This window comes from Aricia agestis, chromosome 11 (assembly GCF_905147365.1).
Source record: "Aricia agestis chromosome 11, ilAriAges1.1, whole genome shotgun sequence".
Lineage (NCBI taxonomy): Eukaryota > Metazoa > Arthropoda > Insecta > Lepidoptera > Lycaenidae > Aricia > Aricia agestis.
The window spans coordinates 2,240,136-2,259,281 of NC_056416.1; the positions used below are offsets into that span (position 1 = coordinate 2,240,136).

The 19,146-nt window shown below is 36.5% G+C and overlaps 1 protein-coding gene across 1 annotated transcript in view; it reads right to left on the minus strand.

Annotated features, from left to right (window-relative positions):
• Positions 1 to 19,146, minus strand: part of LOC121731652 (serine/threonine-protein kinase 17A) — a 184,557-nt gene that overhangs the window by 5,464 nt on the left and 159,947 nt on the right. Inside the window, exon 2 of the mRNA XM_042121203.1 lies at positions 132 to 303. Coding sequence (XP_041977137.1) covers positions 132 to 303 — 172 coding nt within the window. The remainder of the gene's footprint in view (positions 1 to 131; positions 304 to 19,146) is intronic.

The following is a 19,146-nucleotide window of genomic DNA, read 5'->3' on the forward strand; positions in this document are numbered from 1 at the left end:
AAAGCGTGCTGGACCAAAGCGGAGCAGCTCGCACTCTTCGTCCTTTTCTGCCGTAGAAAGTAAGAAAGAGCATGGCAGCTGCTCACATCTCGTCTCTCTCATCCCCAGTCACTTAGGGAGAGATGGCCTACCTCGTGTAGCCGCACGACGCGCTCGCTGTCGGCGCACAGCGCGAGCACGGCGACCTCGTGCAGGATCTCGCGCGTGGTGTCAGCCGCGCGGCGCCGCTTGCGGATGAATTTGCCAGCGTACTCCACCTTCGTCTCCAGATGACGGATCTTGCGGACCGAGGCGAACTTGCCCCTGGAAATAAAGAAACGTTACGTTAACAACTGTCGGTAACAAAAATAGAATGGAATAGAATAATTATTTATTTGCAGCTATTACTACTATAAGATACAAAAAATAATAATTATGTATTACAACAAATAATGCCAATAAAATTCCTAAATAAATCAGTCGCAAATTGGACCAAGCTCGGCAGTGTTGGCACACCTAGCAGGTATCCAACGCCGGTCTTCCGCTTGACACACAAAAAAGGCAGGCTTTGACGTGATGCATCTCAGAAGGAATAGAAAGAATAAGAATAAGAATCATTTATTTGCAGAAAGTACCGTTACAAAAGATGTTACAATAATTATACAGGATTCCAGTCTTTCTACCTAATAACTATAGGCATACAAAATTTATAGTAATCAGTAATCACTAATCACACATATAATAATTGAAATAAATTAATTAAATAAAAACACATTTCATGAAGATAAATTTGATAGAAAGTGTTCTGTTTGGATAAAATTGTATTATCATTGTATACTTAGTCAATTAAAAAAGTAATATTTAAAAACAGAATATTATACCTAGTTTAAATAAGAATCATAAAGAAAATATAATACATTTCATTCAAACATTTCATTAAAATTGTCAATTGGTATTTGGTAGTCATTATGATCAATATACATATACATATTACATAGCATAAAATATTATAAGTCAATCATTAAATTTTATTTGCATTCATTTCATTCAATTCAATATTATATTACATGTCATACGTTAAAATAATTTTTAAAATTTTCAAATGTAGTTACAACCAACAGTCATATTAATATTTGATTTTTTAATGTAATAAATTAAATTAAATTAAGTAATACTTAATTATTGATTTTTATCATTCAGATAGTCTAATAAATTATAATAACATTTTTCTATCAGAAACTTTTTCAATTGTTTTTTAAATATTTTAAGATTCATTGCTTTTAGGTCTTTTGGTAATTTATTATAAATCGCAGGAGCCATATGGAAAACACTTTTATGCATTAGCGTGGTATTTGTCATACGATTACATAGGCGGTATGTATCACGTTCACGTATCACGAAAAGAAAACTCCAAATAATATATTCAGCGGGTAACATAAAAACAATCATTCTGCCATAAAATAAAGCATATTTTACAATCACAGATCTTACTGATTTACGGGTTACTTATAAACGGGTCCAATACTTATTTCAACTATAAGGACGACAAACTAGCAGTGGATAGTTGACACCCAGCCTAATAAACCAAATCTAATTAACGGACTTAAGAGGATTCCACACCGCCATTTTTTCCATACAAACGTTGTCCCCTGTTTCCTCCCTGGATAATGCTAGTAGAGTTATAATTTTTTTCCTGAATATCTACGGCCACTAATACAATGTCCCTATGTTTTCTTTTTTTCCATAATTTAATTATTAAATAAGATATGAACGTTCAAAAACCCAAAAAAATGGCCAGATTTTCCACTGTGTTCAAACGTCCAGAAAACAGATTTGGATAGATTATACAAAAAAAAGCAAAACATAGGAACACAGCTCAAGCCTTTTTTTAATCTTTAATGAAAAAAGTACTTAAATCGGTTAAGTTTTGGAGAAGGAATCAGGGGACAACGAATCGTTGATTTTCTGGATTTTCTGCAGTTGTCTCTATCGCGTTCTGCGGTATAGGCTTGAGGTAAGGGAGACAGCTATAGATATTACACGTACTTTTTTTTCATTTCTCTAGCCGCTGTGGTATCCTCTTAATTACTCAGCGGTAACGTCGCTCGGGCTATCCGTTAAGCTGCCTAATTGCTCCGTTTCCCGGCGACAATCTAGCGCTGTTTGTCACCTTAACAGCTCATTCTAGGATCGTCGACATAAATGATAGGAGCGCCTCACTAAAATATTTACACTGCTGTCGCTTCCCTCCTTCCTGATTTTGATTTAGTCGACATTAATTACCGTCATTACAGTCAAGTATGACTAATATATCTAAATTCTAGGCTCTAGTGTCCAGGTTTACTAGAAGTGCAGCTTAATAAGTACATATACATGTATTATGTAGATGCTTGTATATCATATTGTATACATACTGCATAGCACCGAATTATGCCGTTACTTACTGCAAATCGTATCAACTAGGTAATATTATGTTTATTGAATCATTTTACCAACATCACGGTTAGTATAAAGCAGCGTATAAATCTTCTGTTTCATATACGCGTAGGTACACAATTAGCGTGCACAGCGCCGCACGGCATGCGCTGTCAGCGTACCGCTGCGTACAAATTGTTCGCATCGACAATTCGCAGTCTCACACCCACGTGTGCCTAATCACATTAAGAGCCCATATGACCCTAACTTGACTACATACATTAACCTAGATCTCAAAATCTGTAAGGTCTAGAAAACTGATTTTTTGACACAAGTAACTTCAGTTCATAAAGATTAAATGCTCAAGACGAAAACACGATTACTCAAAAAATGCTCGATAGTTTCTTTTTTACAAAAAACCTTGTTTTAGACACATTTTTGCTTAGATCTTCGAAGTTTACTGTCTGTTCTTTAATATTTTTTAATATCTAAAAAGGTATTGATAAAACCTAAATTTGCTCAAAACACTTTTTTCATAATCATTATAGTTCGTCTTTTATTCAAGTAAAACTAAATCGGCGATGATTCCGCGCCGTCCTTTTTCACCTGGCATATGAAAGACGGGCGTGAGTGTGAAGAGAGAAGGACGATGTTTGATTTTTAGAGTCAGGTGAGCTCTTAAGGCCCCATCTAAATATGGCAAGGTGGACTTTTATCTCACGACGTTTAATCACTCTTTAAAGCCATTATGCTACCTGTTGCTTAGTCACCAGTCAGCCAGCCCAGGTTAGGGTGTTGTAAGATGTTGTTTCCTCCTTCATAAATTTTCACGTGGGTAACATTAACTAGAAATTTTCTTACTTTAGCTTTCATTTCTAAATCTAAAAAAAAAAAACAATAAACCACCAAAAATCCCTTTAACAATGCTGAAAAATTATGTCATCGATAAGATCGAACACGGCACGAATTCTGCCCTTGCCCTACATCTGGGTAACCCGCGTTACACATTTTTGACCCCAATTCGAGCCCCTGCCGATGGCGTAGGGCGGCGGCAATCGATAGTAACGGCCCTTGGAGCCCTCACCCGGAACTAGGTTAAGTGATTTGCATACATCTTCAGAAGGTAAATAACGGATGTGGGCCGTGATTGTTTGCTTATATTACCCTTGCTTTACAAATGTAGCGGGACATTTGAACTACAAAATCTATGTCTTATATGACGTTAGGCCATGATAGATAGATGAGAGATAGACGCGATTACTATCTTTGCGAAGCTTTTATTCGTCTGTAATTGCCGATTACTATCGATTACGTAAAGCATCGGACATATCGATAGTGATCATGGGTTTCCCTCATGAGTCATGACTCATGGTCGAAGATCATAATAGTGAGGGAGCCCTAGAACAATTTTTTTTATTACTAACAAGCTAATTTTTTGTGAATAGCTTCATTTTGATAAGACAAAGAACTTTTTTATTTGCGAAAAATCTTGAAAGTGGTAGCTAAAAGAGATAGAAAGGATTTCATACTTTGATTTGTTGGTCCTAAAATATGGATTGTTCTATTTGTAGAACAATGTTACTCTTAAATTATATAACTATTATAATTAACCTACAAATATACAAAAAATCTGCTGGTTAGGGTTCCGTTTTAGGGTTCTAAAAAATTTTGTTTTAGGGCTCTCCCTGACTATAACGTCGTCCATAATAATTTCTGCTAAAACCTCAAACTACTTTGTACTTTTAGTTGGAGTTAGTTACAGACCAAAATTTGCAAGCCTGTCCCGTTTCTAAGCAGCTGACATTATTAACTTTTTAACAATCAACTCAAACTAATTAAAACATAGTGCTCATTTCCATTAATTGGGACAGCCAGTAAAATCGGGGCGCTGGAGCGTGGCGCGGGGGGTAGAAGAGGAGAGGGGGGATTTAAGCGGACGCACCTGCCACCTGCCGCCAGCTGCTAGCAATTTGCACACAAAAAATGTAACAACCTCAAATATTTGAGTGTAGAGATTGTGAGCGAAAGTCAGGAATAAGCGAGCTTGTTGGGGTCAAAAAATATTTTAAACTAGATGCGTAGCTTTCTCGTGTTCGTTTATCGTGCAGAAACCGCCCATTTCGTTTAGTAAAATACCTTCCCATGCCTTTTCCAGAGACTCAAATTATCTCGAATTAACCTATCAAAATATATCAGCAGTCAACTAAGACGGAGGGACAAACACATTTTCGTATTTGTAATGCAAGTTTTTGGATGAAAAAATGAAGACTTTACGGACAATTTTATTATGTTCAATAATAATCAGATATAAAGAAAAAGAATATAGGGATAATAGGGAATAGCCCTATATACCCATCATACTGGTAACATCTATAGTTAGTATTCCTATTGTAGTGAACACTCTAAGACAAATGCAACAGCCATAAGGCACATGAACAAAAACGAAAAACGAGATCATTGTGAATCAATTAAGAGTAATTAATATGTAGGAGCCAAGTACTTCGCAATAATATTATGCAAGTGATGCACATACATCATGCATCATGCACATACATACATACATCATGCTGTCCATTAATATTAGTAAATTAAATGACTTATCTGTAGTATAGATTTTAATCAGGTCCATATTATATAATATTATAATATATTCTGATTGACTTAATCGCTACCAAATATCGGTTTGTTGACATTTTAGCAACATCCCTGTTACTTATGTTAAAAAGTTAAAAACACAAAAGAACAAAATTATTACTCTTAAATATTTTCAAAATTTTACCTATAATTAAAACTTTTTTTTCATTTATTGTTGCTTGAACCAAACAATGATACGTTTCCAAATGTCCATAATTCACATGCTTTAGCGACATGACAACTATTTGATTCTTTATGAATATGCGAGCGTCGTATAAAAAGCCCATTTTTCCACATACATCTGACAAGTGGACGCGATGATAATGCGTTAAATCACTGCGACAGAGAAGGGGACGTCTTTTATTTCTATTAGGATTATGGCCCTTTGTAGTGGAGGGCTCTATTTGCTTTATGATCAACATCATCTTTTCCTCTTATCTCTTCAACAACATCTTTTATATCCCCCACTTTGCTCGCACGTTGACATGATATCTAAAACCTCTAAAATTGTGTATTGTATATTGTGTATTGTGTATTATACACATAAACCTTCCAGATTTTGTACAATAATACACAATTCTGATAATAATACAAAAATATGTATTCTTGTCACTTGTGTTATTTGTACCTTCGATCTACAGATTTGTTCTTTTCCCTTTGAATAAATAAAAAATCAATTTAACAAGCAATCATCATCTTAGCTAACCACTAATTAGCCGCTAAGCTAACTATAATATTTCTATTTATCCAAACAATTACTGGTAAGAAATTTCAACATTCATCAGGTGACACCTCTTTGCCGTATTTCGTACTCCCATGTTAATTGCCTGTGTGTTTTCTAAACAATTAACAGTTCAGTGAAATTGACTATAGTATCACTCAAGTATTCCCTTTTTGATCATCTAAGACCTAGAAGACAATAAGTATGGGCATTGGGCAACAATCTTTCTATCTTAATTTCTTCCAACCGAAAGCTCCTAACTTTTCGACTATCTTAAAAGTTTGAAATAAATGTAAGCAAGATTATTATGACTTATTGTTCTTTTTATGAAAGAGTCTAAACTAGTGCACTTGAGCTTACAAGTTTCTCCTTGACTTGAAGTTATAAACACAACTTATAAACGAAGGCAAAATGTAAATTCAGTGTAAGTTACAGAAGCCCTCATGTAGGTCCCATATACGGTGGACCACCCATCTAAGCATCATTATGTATTCTAAATTCTTATTCTTCTAATTAATTTGTCCATGGAGTACTAGTACTCTTAGCATTTTTTCTACAATCTAAGATGCAAGAAAAGGTTCAAGACTTCAAGTCCCTTTTTGTTTAGTTTTTTTTTATAATACTTCGATCAAAGTTTGAGCCCCCTAATTTCCTTTAAGATCTGATAAAAGATCCTACACTTTTTGAGGAAAATCCAGAAGAAGTTTCAGATCGAACAATGATCCAGATTTGAGCCCTATTACTGCTACAATCTTTTATTTGGGCAAACCTTTCGTATGCTCAAATCTTTGAATAATCAAGATCCTAGCGGCTAGGATCTGTATCATTCAACGCTTGCTCAACGCTTGGCCATTTATTTTTAGTTTTTTGAGCTCACATTAGCGATCTCGTCTTACTTAAAGCGTTGAGCGTATTACTGGAAAGTATACCAGCATTTTGACTGCAGTCGCGGGGGCTCATAACTCATTGTGCATGAAACCGGATCCAAGTATTTGGGTTAAGTATGATGAACTACGGAACTTAACTGTCCCTGAGGGGTAATCCTCGCCAGACGGTTGGGATTTGACGAGTATTTACTGGCGTTTCTACCACAGTCCACAATAGAAATACACAGTGAATATTTATTCTGCTTCGAGTATTTACAGAATAAGAACTCATTGAGGAATATTAGAGTGATAGCAAAAACTCTTTTTCTTTATATTTTTTTCCTTTTTAACCGACTTCCAAAAAGGAGGTAATTTGTTCGGCTGTGGATTTTGGTAAAATAGTAGATTAAAGCCCGTTTTCACCAACGACACCTAAAATTTAGGTGTCCCTTAAGAGGGCGACTAACCCCAAAAATCAAACATCGTCCTTCTCTCTTCACACCCACGCCCGCCTTTCATATGCCAGGTGAAAAAGGACGACGCGGATTCATCGCCAAATTAGTTTTTTCTCAATAACTCGATAAATATACAACATTTTCCGCTAGGTCGATCTCTCAATGATAGAATTTTATACAATGTGTTAAAATATTAACTTAGTTCAATGCACGGTTATGGAAATAAATGAAAAATTCGTGAAAATTAGATGCATCTTTGTGATTTTTTTCTATCGAGAAAATTTTAAGATATCGTGTTTTTGCTCAGATCGAATTCTCGGAAGTATAATTTAGTATCTAATTTTAGAAAATGAAACAATTCGGGGCTTATCTTCAAGTATAAAAATGAATTATAAAATCGACACTTTAGGGTTAGTCGCCCCCTTAAGCCAATATAAGGGGCACCTAACGCAAGTTTTAACCGACGTTTAAGTGACACCTAAACCATTATAATTTAGGGGATGAATTGACAAGCCCGTAAAACTTAGGTGACGTATATTTTGATTAAAACAACCTATTAATTATTATGCGATTCATCCGTCAAACCATTAGGTGACCCTTATAATTTAGGGGATGAATTGACGACCCCGTAACACTTAGGTGACGTATGTGGCAACGACGATGACGTTAGATGACGGTTGCCTTGACAATGAATCTGTTATCGAATGGCCGTCTGACTCTGATATTTTGACTTGTAAAATAGCGAACTCCCATAAATATCTTTATATTTATCACAAACCTTCCTCTTTAATCACCCTATCTATTAAAGAAAACCGCAATTAAAGGGAACAAAGGGACATGTGGACAGAAAAAGCGACTTTGTGTTATGTATTCTATGTAGTCGTATACGTCACCTAAGAGTTACGGGGTTGTCAATTCATCCCCTAAATTATTGAAACAAAATTGACGTTAGGTGCTCCTTATATAGGCTTAAGGGACACCAAAATTTTAGGTGTCGTTGGTGAAAACGGGCATTAAGCTACTATTTTACCAAAATTCACAGCCGAACAAATTACCTCCTCCTTTTTGGAAGTATTTAGAATAGTAGATTTTTTCATTGTGCAGATTCAATTTTTTCATACAATCATTTACAATCAAAGGTTCGACTCTTATACAGGGTGCAATTTAACCTTCCTGCCAAATTTGGATATATTGATCCTTGTTAAAAATAAAAATACACGTATTTCTTCTTTTACAATCACTCAGTACTAAAATTTTGAGAAATAGCCTCCGAAAGTTATCCTACCAAACACCACAAAATATGGACACATGCGCGGCCCGGCCCTGCCCCGCCCTTCCATTGACATTCTTGCAGTGACGGATTAAGACTACTTGATGCCCTAAGTAATCCATGCCTGTGGGCCCCCCTATCCGTATCTCAACTAGAATCGGTCTTTGAACCTTTACTCTTCTGGTGCCTCCTCAGACGTGGTGCCCTAGGCAATTGCTTAATTTGATTAAGGGCTAATCCGTCACTGCATTCTTGTTATTATCATAAGTTGCGAATTTTCCCTTCATACTTTGACGGACTTACTCTTAGGACCGTCAAATGTAAGGACGTAGACAGGTATGTTTAGAATAAAATTACGTGCTAGCTCTACAACTACGCGCGTGGTACTAAACGGTCGCCGGCGACCGGCGGACCTCCCGCCTCCCACCCCGCGCGTCACATCCGCTTTACCCCTACGCATAACCGGTCTTCCGATTGGATGGCGCGATGAATATGGATGGTCGCAATATCGTAATTATTATGAACTTATGAAGTGACCCTTGTGCATCGATTTTTTTTGGGATAAAATATGTTATTGTAAAAAAATTAACACCCTATTTTTTTGGTTTAATGGACTCACCTAATGATACCTAAGCCCCAAAAAAAATTTGGCAGGTAGGTTCAATTGCACCCTGTAGATCGAATATCGTTTCGATAGCAGGCTACCTAACTCGCTAACGCTGTCTCACCTGCGAGCATGTCAACCTGCGATCGAATCGTTATTCGAGAGCTAAGAATCGTTTCCCTGCGGTCTGCGGAGATGTACGCATTCCGGGCAGTCGCGGGGCGTCGGCCGCGGTTCGATTAAGCAATTAATATAATTCGACGGATGGCGAAAGAGGCGGCGAGATAACCATCTATCGGGATTCGGGATTATCGACCGCTCGAGTTCCACTGTTACATCACAATGTACACGTGCTGTCATGCTGCCAGAGGAAATGGTTTTGTTGTGGAACGAACGTGAAGGAATTGTCCCACTTGTTGATCGGGATCGAAAACATAAATCGGAGATTAAAAGACAGTTGGGGATATAAACAACTTTTTCTACAGCATCCACTTTCCCACTTAAAAAAGCCTGCTGCTTCATACTGTCAAGCTATGGCGCTTCAGGGTAAAACTAATAAGCTTAAGTTATTGGGTTATATTCAGGAGTTATTCATTCTGAAATGACTCAAAACGGGATAAATCTTTACTATGCATACAGTGGAACAACTCAGAGGCAAAATCAAATAAAACCGATTTCGATTCGAATAACCACATTCCCTTTTAACATTCTTAACTAATGTATCACAAAAAATCCAACCAAATCCGATTCCTGGGAAACCAAAAATCACCTGCACCGTCAGCAAAACAAACACAAGTCAAAAGTCAAACACATGAGACACGTTCAAAGAATTCTCACGTCGGTTGCGACATTTCCGTGTGCCTCAACCTGCCAACAATTCCACTGCCGAGTATGGCCGCGCCGGCTAAGGCTGCCACCATATTCGTCACTCATTAGATGCAATATTATTTAATAAATTGTTACAGAGTACAGACTGCAGAGCGCAGTGCAGCATTCCTATTATAGTTGAGAGTTGAGTTTCGATTATCCGGATTTACGTTGTAATTTGATTAACTGCGCTTGAACTTGACATAAAAAAGATTAAAAGTAAACACGTATATTTTATTATGCACAGGTGCATACTAAAATATTAATCTATTCCAATAGGTCTATTAACACTAGTAAGTTTTGGTCGTGTTTGTCGGCGTAATTTAGCATAATATGCGCCACGAAAACATATTTTGTGTCCATCACGCGGCAAAACAGTATTTTCAATGCAACTATATAATATTATTGTTCCTATGTCAACCTTCTATCTTTATTATCAGACTCATCACTCATCACTCATGCGGCATGCCATCAGCCATGTCATGCACTCTGTTTCTTTAAACTTTACATAAGCTTTAAGAGATCGTGCTTCTTTTTTCGAAATGGATATTCCCATGCAAAATCTATATTCTAATAATAAAAATAAGTCCGGATAATCGAGTCTCTACAGTTCGATGCATGGCGCGTTTCATTTCTAATGCATCAGTCTATAAACAATCAATGATTGTATAAAGAAAAAAGCTCCTGGCGGGGTACCCAATCAAACGATTTCTCGCTAGATAATGCTTTTTTAATTTAAGAGTCATGTAGCATCTTTAAGTCACATATTAATACAAACATCCATACTAATATTATAAGTACGAAAATGTCGGTCTGTAATGATTAATGAGGTTTAACGTGAATGTGTATGTTGAATACATGATTATTATAATACCAAGCCTCTACCATTTCTGAGACCCTAGACGGTTTGACATAAGTCATTGCTAAATGACATTTCGTTTGCGACGACTAATGTGAAATCTCAAACATTTTGATAACGAATTTCGTCATCGTTTTTAACGAAATCCCCTTTGGCTGCGGCCTCTTTTTCTACTACGAAGAACTAACTCTACAGGACTCCTAACACAGGGACCACCAACCTAAGACTCTCACAGAGGCGTAGCCTTTGTTACCAACAACAGTAAGCAGTAACGTGTCTATATTGAGAAGTCAGTGGTTGCACAAGCAACAAGGGTGGGCAACTGGGCATGCTCGCGGGCGACTGTGCTTCCTGCTTCCTAAAATAAATAATACTTTTTAGACAATCCGTCAGTGTAACATAACTTGTGTAATGCGGTTGTAACACTTGTTTTATTGCTATTTGATAATCCCGAAACACGCATGTTACATTGACGACATGCGTGATTCGGGATTCTTACCTCAGCTGTACTCAGTCGTACAGCTGAGGTAAGAATGTAGTATGGAATACAGCCTTTTTATCAGAATTTAGCCACTAGGTATAATCATATCAGCCTATAGTCGTCCACTGCTGGACATAGGCCTCTCTCAATGAACGCCAAGATGACCGATCTCCTGCTACTCGCATCCAACATGGGCCTGCAACTAAACGGAGATCGTCGTCCCACCTAGTTGGAGGTCGACCTACTACTAAGTATAATATTGACCTTTTATCAATATTATACCTAGTGGCTAAATTCTGAACGCTCCTTAAAATAATACGAGCTCCTACTTTACGTTTCCAACATATTTCCTTTAACCCTAAGTATCACTTAGCGTTCTTTTAAAAAGTCAAGTATCTTTTAAGACAGAAACGTTTCCTACTTGAACCTGAGTTCTTCAGGGTTTAAGAACGTGGGTAACAGAGTATAAAAGTTGGTGAAATCCTAGTCCAGTCACCCAAGGTCATACCTTTCAAGCAGAACCATTCCACAAAGACAAGTATTCTGACAATTCCTATCTTTGGTCAGACACATTTAACACACCAAAACCCATTTAAATTAAGAACCAACTCTATAATTCGGTTCATCTGTCTAAGCCCCGTTTTAATTCTACCCCCAATCGCGGGGCCGGTAGGCGGAACTGTAATTTTTCCGCTGGCCGCCTCTCTGTGCCTCTATTTCGCAATCATTGTGGCAAATGACGCTGAATCGAGTTTGTACAAGTGCACGGAGATATGCACTCACAGACTAACTCACTGACAGAGACTTAAACAATAAATAGGAAAATGCGTCCTCTCCATGGTAGGATAATATGATGGACAAATGGGGGCAAATATGATACGAACCTATAGAAGCGCATATGGCATATATTATTTTGTCTTCAATTGCTTATGATGGACGTCGTTTTTGCATACTGTAGTCAGCTTTGATATCATGATTGTATGAATTCATCGTGGCCCATCGTAGAGATGAGTCTCCAAATGCAAACTGCGTGTGTGATCAATTCAAATGGATTAGAAGTAACTACTTGAATCTCCTATTGATTGTCATAAAATAATTATTGTCGTGGATGCTTTTATTACAAAGAAATTCACTAAGATTATTCATTATAATATCAGTGCGGTCATGTTCTGCAAGACTGGTGATAAGCTAATCAATTAACGTACACGGTAATTACCCGCATCATTTATCACAAATTCCAACAAACAAACTTACAACACTGAATCTTACATCAATAAAAATATTATACAGTATACTTTTCCGAGAATACAAAACTCTGCCTCGAGTTTTTCTCAGCATTATCTTAATTTTTTCTTCCTTAATCTGATAAGTTACAATATTGAGCCCCGAAGTTGAAATAATATCATAATAAAACACTATCCAAACTATTATAGCTATCTATAACCTCATTATGCTATATTTCCCTAAAGTGATTTTTATGAAATTTTGTATGAAGACATTTTCAGTCCCACGAAAGGAGTTACACGTAGAGACACGATAAAACAAAGTTTCACCCAAAAATACATTAGTTGCTCGCTATAGCGGCAAAAACTGTTTTTTTAAAGTTATTTAAAACCTAGTTCGAATCCAGCAGTATAAAAAATTATATAATACCTACATCTAAACCAGCCTCTACGTATGTTTTAACCTACACCCCAGTCGGACAATAGACTGGATCCCCGATGTTCAGACTTCAGAGCAATCAAGATTCAAATTACACCGCACTCCCTCGCTGTGCCAACACAATCATCCCCTCAGTAGTTAATTACAATGCATGATTTTGACATCGTATTATGAGTATTCGTTGTAATGGTTAAAGTCTCCACATACAACCCAAAGTGACCTGTATGGATGTAGAACAATCTGCAATTAATAGCGTCTATGTCTCTGTACATTCTTGAGGATGCGTATAGATATTAAGTTATTAGTTATTACGTTAGTTATGTTCTATGGATCTCTATCTTCTAGTTATTCACAATTTAAAGCAAATATAGTATGTTAAAACAGCAATAACAAAAATTGTACTTCACACATTCATCTTTTTAGAATGAATGAAATTTTAAATTTATTTTTATCCAATTACAAGAAAAATGAATCATTGTCGGATGCTTTAAAAAGGTCGGCTAATCACTCGTATCCTGATTTCGTCGGAAATCCATCTTACATACTGTTAATCTGAATTCGACACATTTATTGTCTTTGACAAGAGAGTTATGAGTAAAATAATTACTGAATGTGGACATATTTTAGTCAAGATGCATCTTGACTAAAATATGTTATGTCTTCAGGCTTCAACGGTTGAACTGATAAAATGAAATTTGGTAATAGTTTGAGAGACGGGAAAGGATGTTGGATAGTTTTCAGCTGATGGCTGATTCAAAAAGTGCAATGCAACTCAGATTCGAAAAACTTCCCTGCTTAACAGCCAATAAACGCTCACCTTGCCAACCAATCACAGTTTCCGAATCCGATGCCGATGCTACTGAGAGCATTATTAAGCAAGGTGAGATAGCATCATCCGTTGGGCAACCGATGCAGTGGGCATCATCATTGGGCAACTCATAATCTTTAGAGCCCATTTGTGTTATCTTAAACATCTCGCGGTGGCGTGGGCGGCGTCATGTCAACAAAATTGTGACATTGTAATGTTACTGCCGATCGTTTAACACTAGAAAGACCGGAGCGGTCAAATGACCGCATTTTCGTTTTTTAATTTGCGATATTTTTGTTACCGTTGCGTGAAATTCGTTTTCCTCTCGTGACATTGAATAATTTTCGATTGTTTAAATTGTGAGAACGTGTTTTTAATGATTGCGCAATAATTATAAGTTTTAAATAACAACCTACCTAGAAAGACCACAGCGGTCAATTGACCGCTTGAATAAAATTTCTAAAGAAAGTGGGTTTTTCTTACAAGTTTTATTTTTCTTTCAAATTCTTTATTATCATTATGTTTTGGTTGTGTATTGTATTTGAAATTTGATTTAAAATTTATAAAAAACTCGACTGAAATAGACTTGTATTGACAAGTCATTGGACTCATAGGACAAAAGTGGAATAAATACTTTTATTTACATAAATGGTCTAAAATTTCACATTTTGTATGTAAAAATAATGGTAATATATTTACAAATATAGTATTTACACAAATAAAACCTTTTGCCTTGCCTGTTTTGATATTGTAACGTATTTAAAGTTTATTGCCTAATGAAACCCTGTTTTCTGAAAATTATCAACGTCACTACAAAAATCTGTGTCAATTTTCATAGTATTGTCACCTGAGTTGACCTAACACAGGCAGGGTTTATTAGTAGTTCAAATTTCAATAAAATATTTATGCTGAGTTAATTTAATTTTTTGTTTTACCTTCTCAAACGAAGCAAATAACAAACTAAAGGTTGACAATTGTAGTTCTATGAAAATATGATAAAAATTGTTATATTTATGCTAATTTTAAATATATTTAATTTCTAAAGTATATTTTTTGTACTTTTTTTAACTTTAGTGATAAAAGATTTTTATATTGTGACCAAAAATACGACACGAAAAAATAATAGTTTTGTCCTCCAATAGAGTATTTTCATCAAGATGTTCATGGCTTCTAGACGTAAATTACTGTACATAAGAGTAACTTTACCATTCTATTGCTAAAATGAGAAAATATAAAATCTGAAAAAAAACGGTGTTTATGCTCAAATACAGGAACAAAACCAATAAATCTTGTGGAGTCATTATAATGACATTATATCAGTAGCAGGTCTATAAATGCTTTTTAAAATAATTTATTGAATATTTGTTCTATAATTTAATTTAGTTACATTTATAAATAATAACATGATCAATAAAATGCAAAAGCAAAATAGTAAGTCACACAAGAAAATGTAAAAACATACGATGGGTCATTTGACCGCTCTTGGTCTTTCTAGGAAGTTCAGAATTCCGGTCTTTCTAGTGTTAAAGTTATGTTACCTCTGGCTGGACCTTTATGCCATTTATACATAAAGATCACCCCCATAAAAATGGAAAATTATCTCGAAGTTAGACCACACCTTTATCTCATCGTTTGTACAGCAAAGCCGGCTGCGACTAAAAGGAAAAAAAGCTTCTCGACCTTCTTGAAATGCTGTAATCTGTATTCTAAAGTTTGACGTATACGGTATAAGAGAACTATTTCGCTATTTGTAATGGAACAAAGTGAATCAAACGAGGAATGAAGGTTTGTTGATGTTTGATTAAAATTGTAGTATCCCCACTGCAGCTGCGTTTGGCAGTCCGTCTGAAACTGTTACAATGTTGGCAGTGGCGACAGTAGCACGGAATACAATTATCGTCTTTCGCCATATCACAACTATTACGTGTATAGAGATAGCATCTACTAAGTACTGCATTCAGAGTCATATTACCTTCGAGTTCCTAAAACTGAGCCTTAACTCATTGGCATAAAGGCTAGCGAAGTTAAATAATGCTGGCGCCAGGGGGCGTGCAATCGCAAATCACGCGCGTCCATTACACATATTATAATTGGTTAAATTCATTTATAAATTAATAGATTTGAATGGTTAAATAACTCGATAACATCTCGTCTGGAACCGCGCTGCGCGTGCGCATACTAACGCCGCGATTTAAACGTTTGATCCAATTGTTATTGTAAATTAGATTTGCGTCCGTTAATTTCTATTTGCTTCGAATACGCCGTTAGTACATCGACATTGAGAACCGCAAAAATCTGCGATAAATATGGGATAGAGCACGATGCAACATAAACCTCATGTGAAGAGTGAGATAGAAATCCTGTCCGTAGCTGTGTGGCGCAGCGTTGTAAAATAAGTATAATGAAAAATCAAGTAAAAACAATTAAGTGTAAGCAAAAATAATAATTTAAAAGGAAAATTAATTAAAACATCAAGGGTACATACTGCCAACAAAAATATCTTACTAAACTATCTATTCCGTATGCAAATTCCACCATTTGCCATTCCCCCAATCGCGGTAGAGTAGGGCCTGGCACACCTGCAGCGTGCGCGTGCGCTAAATATGGAGATTGATCAAACTATTGCAACGTATCGATTGCGAATTTTGATAAAGTAAATTATTAATCGATATAGACATGGAAACGAATATATTTATTACAATCTGTACCCGGATTCTGCTAAGACAACTAACAACAACGCACTGGAAGGAATGTTATAGCAAATACCAGTAATAATTAATTTTAATTAAGTAAGCGATATTTAAATTATTTGTTTTCAAACTCGATATCTTGTTTTGGCTCCACGCGTCTCGAGTCCTAAAAAGGCAGCAAACAATCATAAAACAAGAATAGATCGTAGCGGAACGAACAAACAAGCAATTAGCGAAGCGACAACTCCTTTTTAATAATATAAAACAACACGTATTATTCAGAACAGCGCAGTTATCGACGCCTGCGTATCTACTTCGAAAACAGACGGTGTCGCGAACAATGACTAGTTCATAGGCACGTGTCGAACCATGACTGTTGTAGCAACTAGCAACCCTATCAAGGGTTCAAATATTATAAATACCGAAAATTTTAAAATACTTCAAGTTCATTATCACCGAAACAGGAAAGAGAAAGATCAATCAATATGGTCTTCAACATAGCTTCAGCAAATTTTTTACCTGAAAAATATAATGACAAACTTCAGACCATACCACCAATCACCACACTCAAATATTTGTAACTCTCGGCTGCTCCCTACTAATTTCTTATGCAATATCTTCGGTTACATACCAAGCTTGTAACTTGTACAAACTAAAATATTTCTTGGCACTTACACTAAAATTTAACTAGCAGAATTTGCATACTTAATTATTTACAAGTTTGTAAACATATAGCTCTTGTACGGGTCCGAATTTACGGCAGTATCGGCTACATCGTATTTAACGTTTAGTGTGTTTGTTTCTTGGTCGATTTGCATTTAGCTGGCGAATTCTTGTCTAGATCGTGGAATTCCTGAAGTAAGTGCACCTGTCGTGTCAAGGTTTGCCAGTTTCCTGCTGGTCTTTCCCCGACACCCGGTACTGATACGAGGCTAATTTGCTTTAAGCCTGCTTTTCCTAGCCGTTGATTAAGTCGCTAGAGTGAATTGATTATTAACAGTTTCTTTCAACGACCTTGGACGAGTCGCTAATATTATTTTTAGTGCACAAAAAGGTAAAATATGCAAACTATTATGCATCTGTAAACAATGCACTGATTAAAATCTTGTCAGTGACTAGATCAAACTAAGGTCTCGATTGAGTCATCAGAACAAATAGGTCTTGACATAATGGCACCGAGAGCCGGCGAACAAGAGGATGCGCGGGCGCAGCCGCGGAAGCAAACGAACTATAATTAATAGATCACCCACGTGCCGATTGAGATTCGCCGACGTGTATAATCTCAATACTGACGAGATATCTGCATAATAACGTAAGGACAAAAACTCGTTTGTTTACTCAGTGCTCACATAATCAGGAATCTCGGAACCGTTTAATCCGTGGGAGCATAAATCCTAACTTTCTACGCGGGGAACCAGTGAAATCCGTACAATGTGCGTTCTATCTTCATCACCCCATAATAATTCAAGTCACAATAGCCTCGGGCTAATGGATCGACCCATTGTCACTCCGCACGAGATCCCCGTCCGCGATAGGCGCGCGATCACTGTCTCTAGAGAGTGTCTACTGACCCAAAAAGCGCCGATGCGAGTGCAGATCGAGGATCGTTTACCACCTGTAGATGCTATCTAAATTGAGGAGATATCGGAATTAAATAATGCAAGTGCGCTATGGAATCGCGATGCAATAGCGGAGGAAATGTATGGTTGCTGGGATCTCGCGTGAGAGACGAGCATCAAGGAGTCCTCGAATAGTTTTAAGAGACAGCTTGCCATTTACAAGGCGAGTGGTGTTAATTAGGAAAACGTGCAGAATACTCTGCACAAATGAAGCTAGAAAGTCGCGCGTGCCGAGACAAACTGTATGACTGTTTGATTGTTGGTTTCTCTACTGTTTCCTGTTTGAATTTTTTTCTACACCGTTTATCTCATCTCAGGATACCTTTCCGCAATCTTGGACGTAAAGAAATCATTAGTACTGCTAATCCAATTAAGCTTCATTCTTTATGTGGTGTGTTGATTAGCTAGGACTGGCTTTTTACAATACAATTTTATTTAATTATTATTACTCCGGGTTTTCATTAGTTAGGGAGACGAAGACAAGATTTATGTGTTAATAAAATATTTGTTTCGGTTTTTTTTGATTACTTTAAAAACAACAAAAGATTAAACTTACAAGGTTATTCAATTCAATCGACGAAAAAATGGAACATCTTGACGTTAACGTTAGGAAACAGAGGTTGCTTAATTTGCTCGAAAATCTCCAGTTCAAATATCTGGTTATACCATATACAGAGAAATAAGAACGTATTGCGGTGAACCAGTTTTTTGCAATGCGTTCCCACGATGATAATCACGTCGTGTCAGCTCTAACGTTATAAGATTTACCCAATTTTGTACAATTATACGAATTAGGCCATAGTAGACAACTTCAAGAAATGTTAGCTTCTTCTACTTTTAAATTGTAATATTTTAAAATGTCTGAATCAATGAATAAACATTAAACATACCTAAGTCTATTTACGAGTATATTAAATGTCGTGCTGAAACTAAAACACTACATTGATAGTATCGTGCTGAAAAAATTGAAGTATAGGTAGTTTCTGAATCTCAGAAAGAATATTTTCCTCCCGAGCTTTTTAATTCTCGCTCTAGAGTCTAGCGCATACGTATGCCATGTACGATATATTTCATTAATGCACATCTCAAGATATCGTTTCTCTCTAACTTATGATCTATTTCTAGATCCGATCTAATCTAGCCAACCAGTCCATAAACCTGAATTATTAAATTAGCCGCGACCCGGGGTCTCGATGTTATCCCAGTTCGGGCAGCG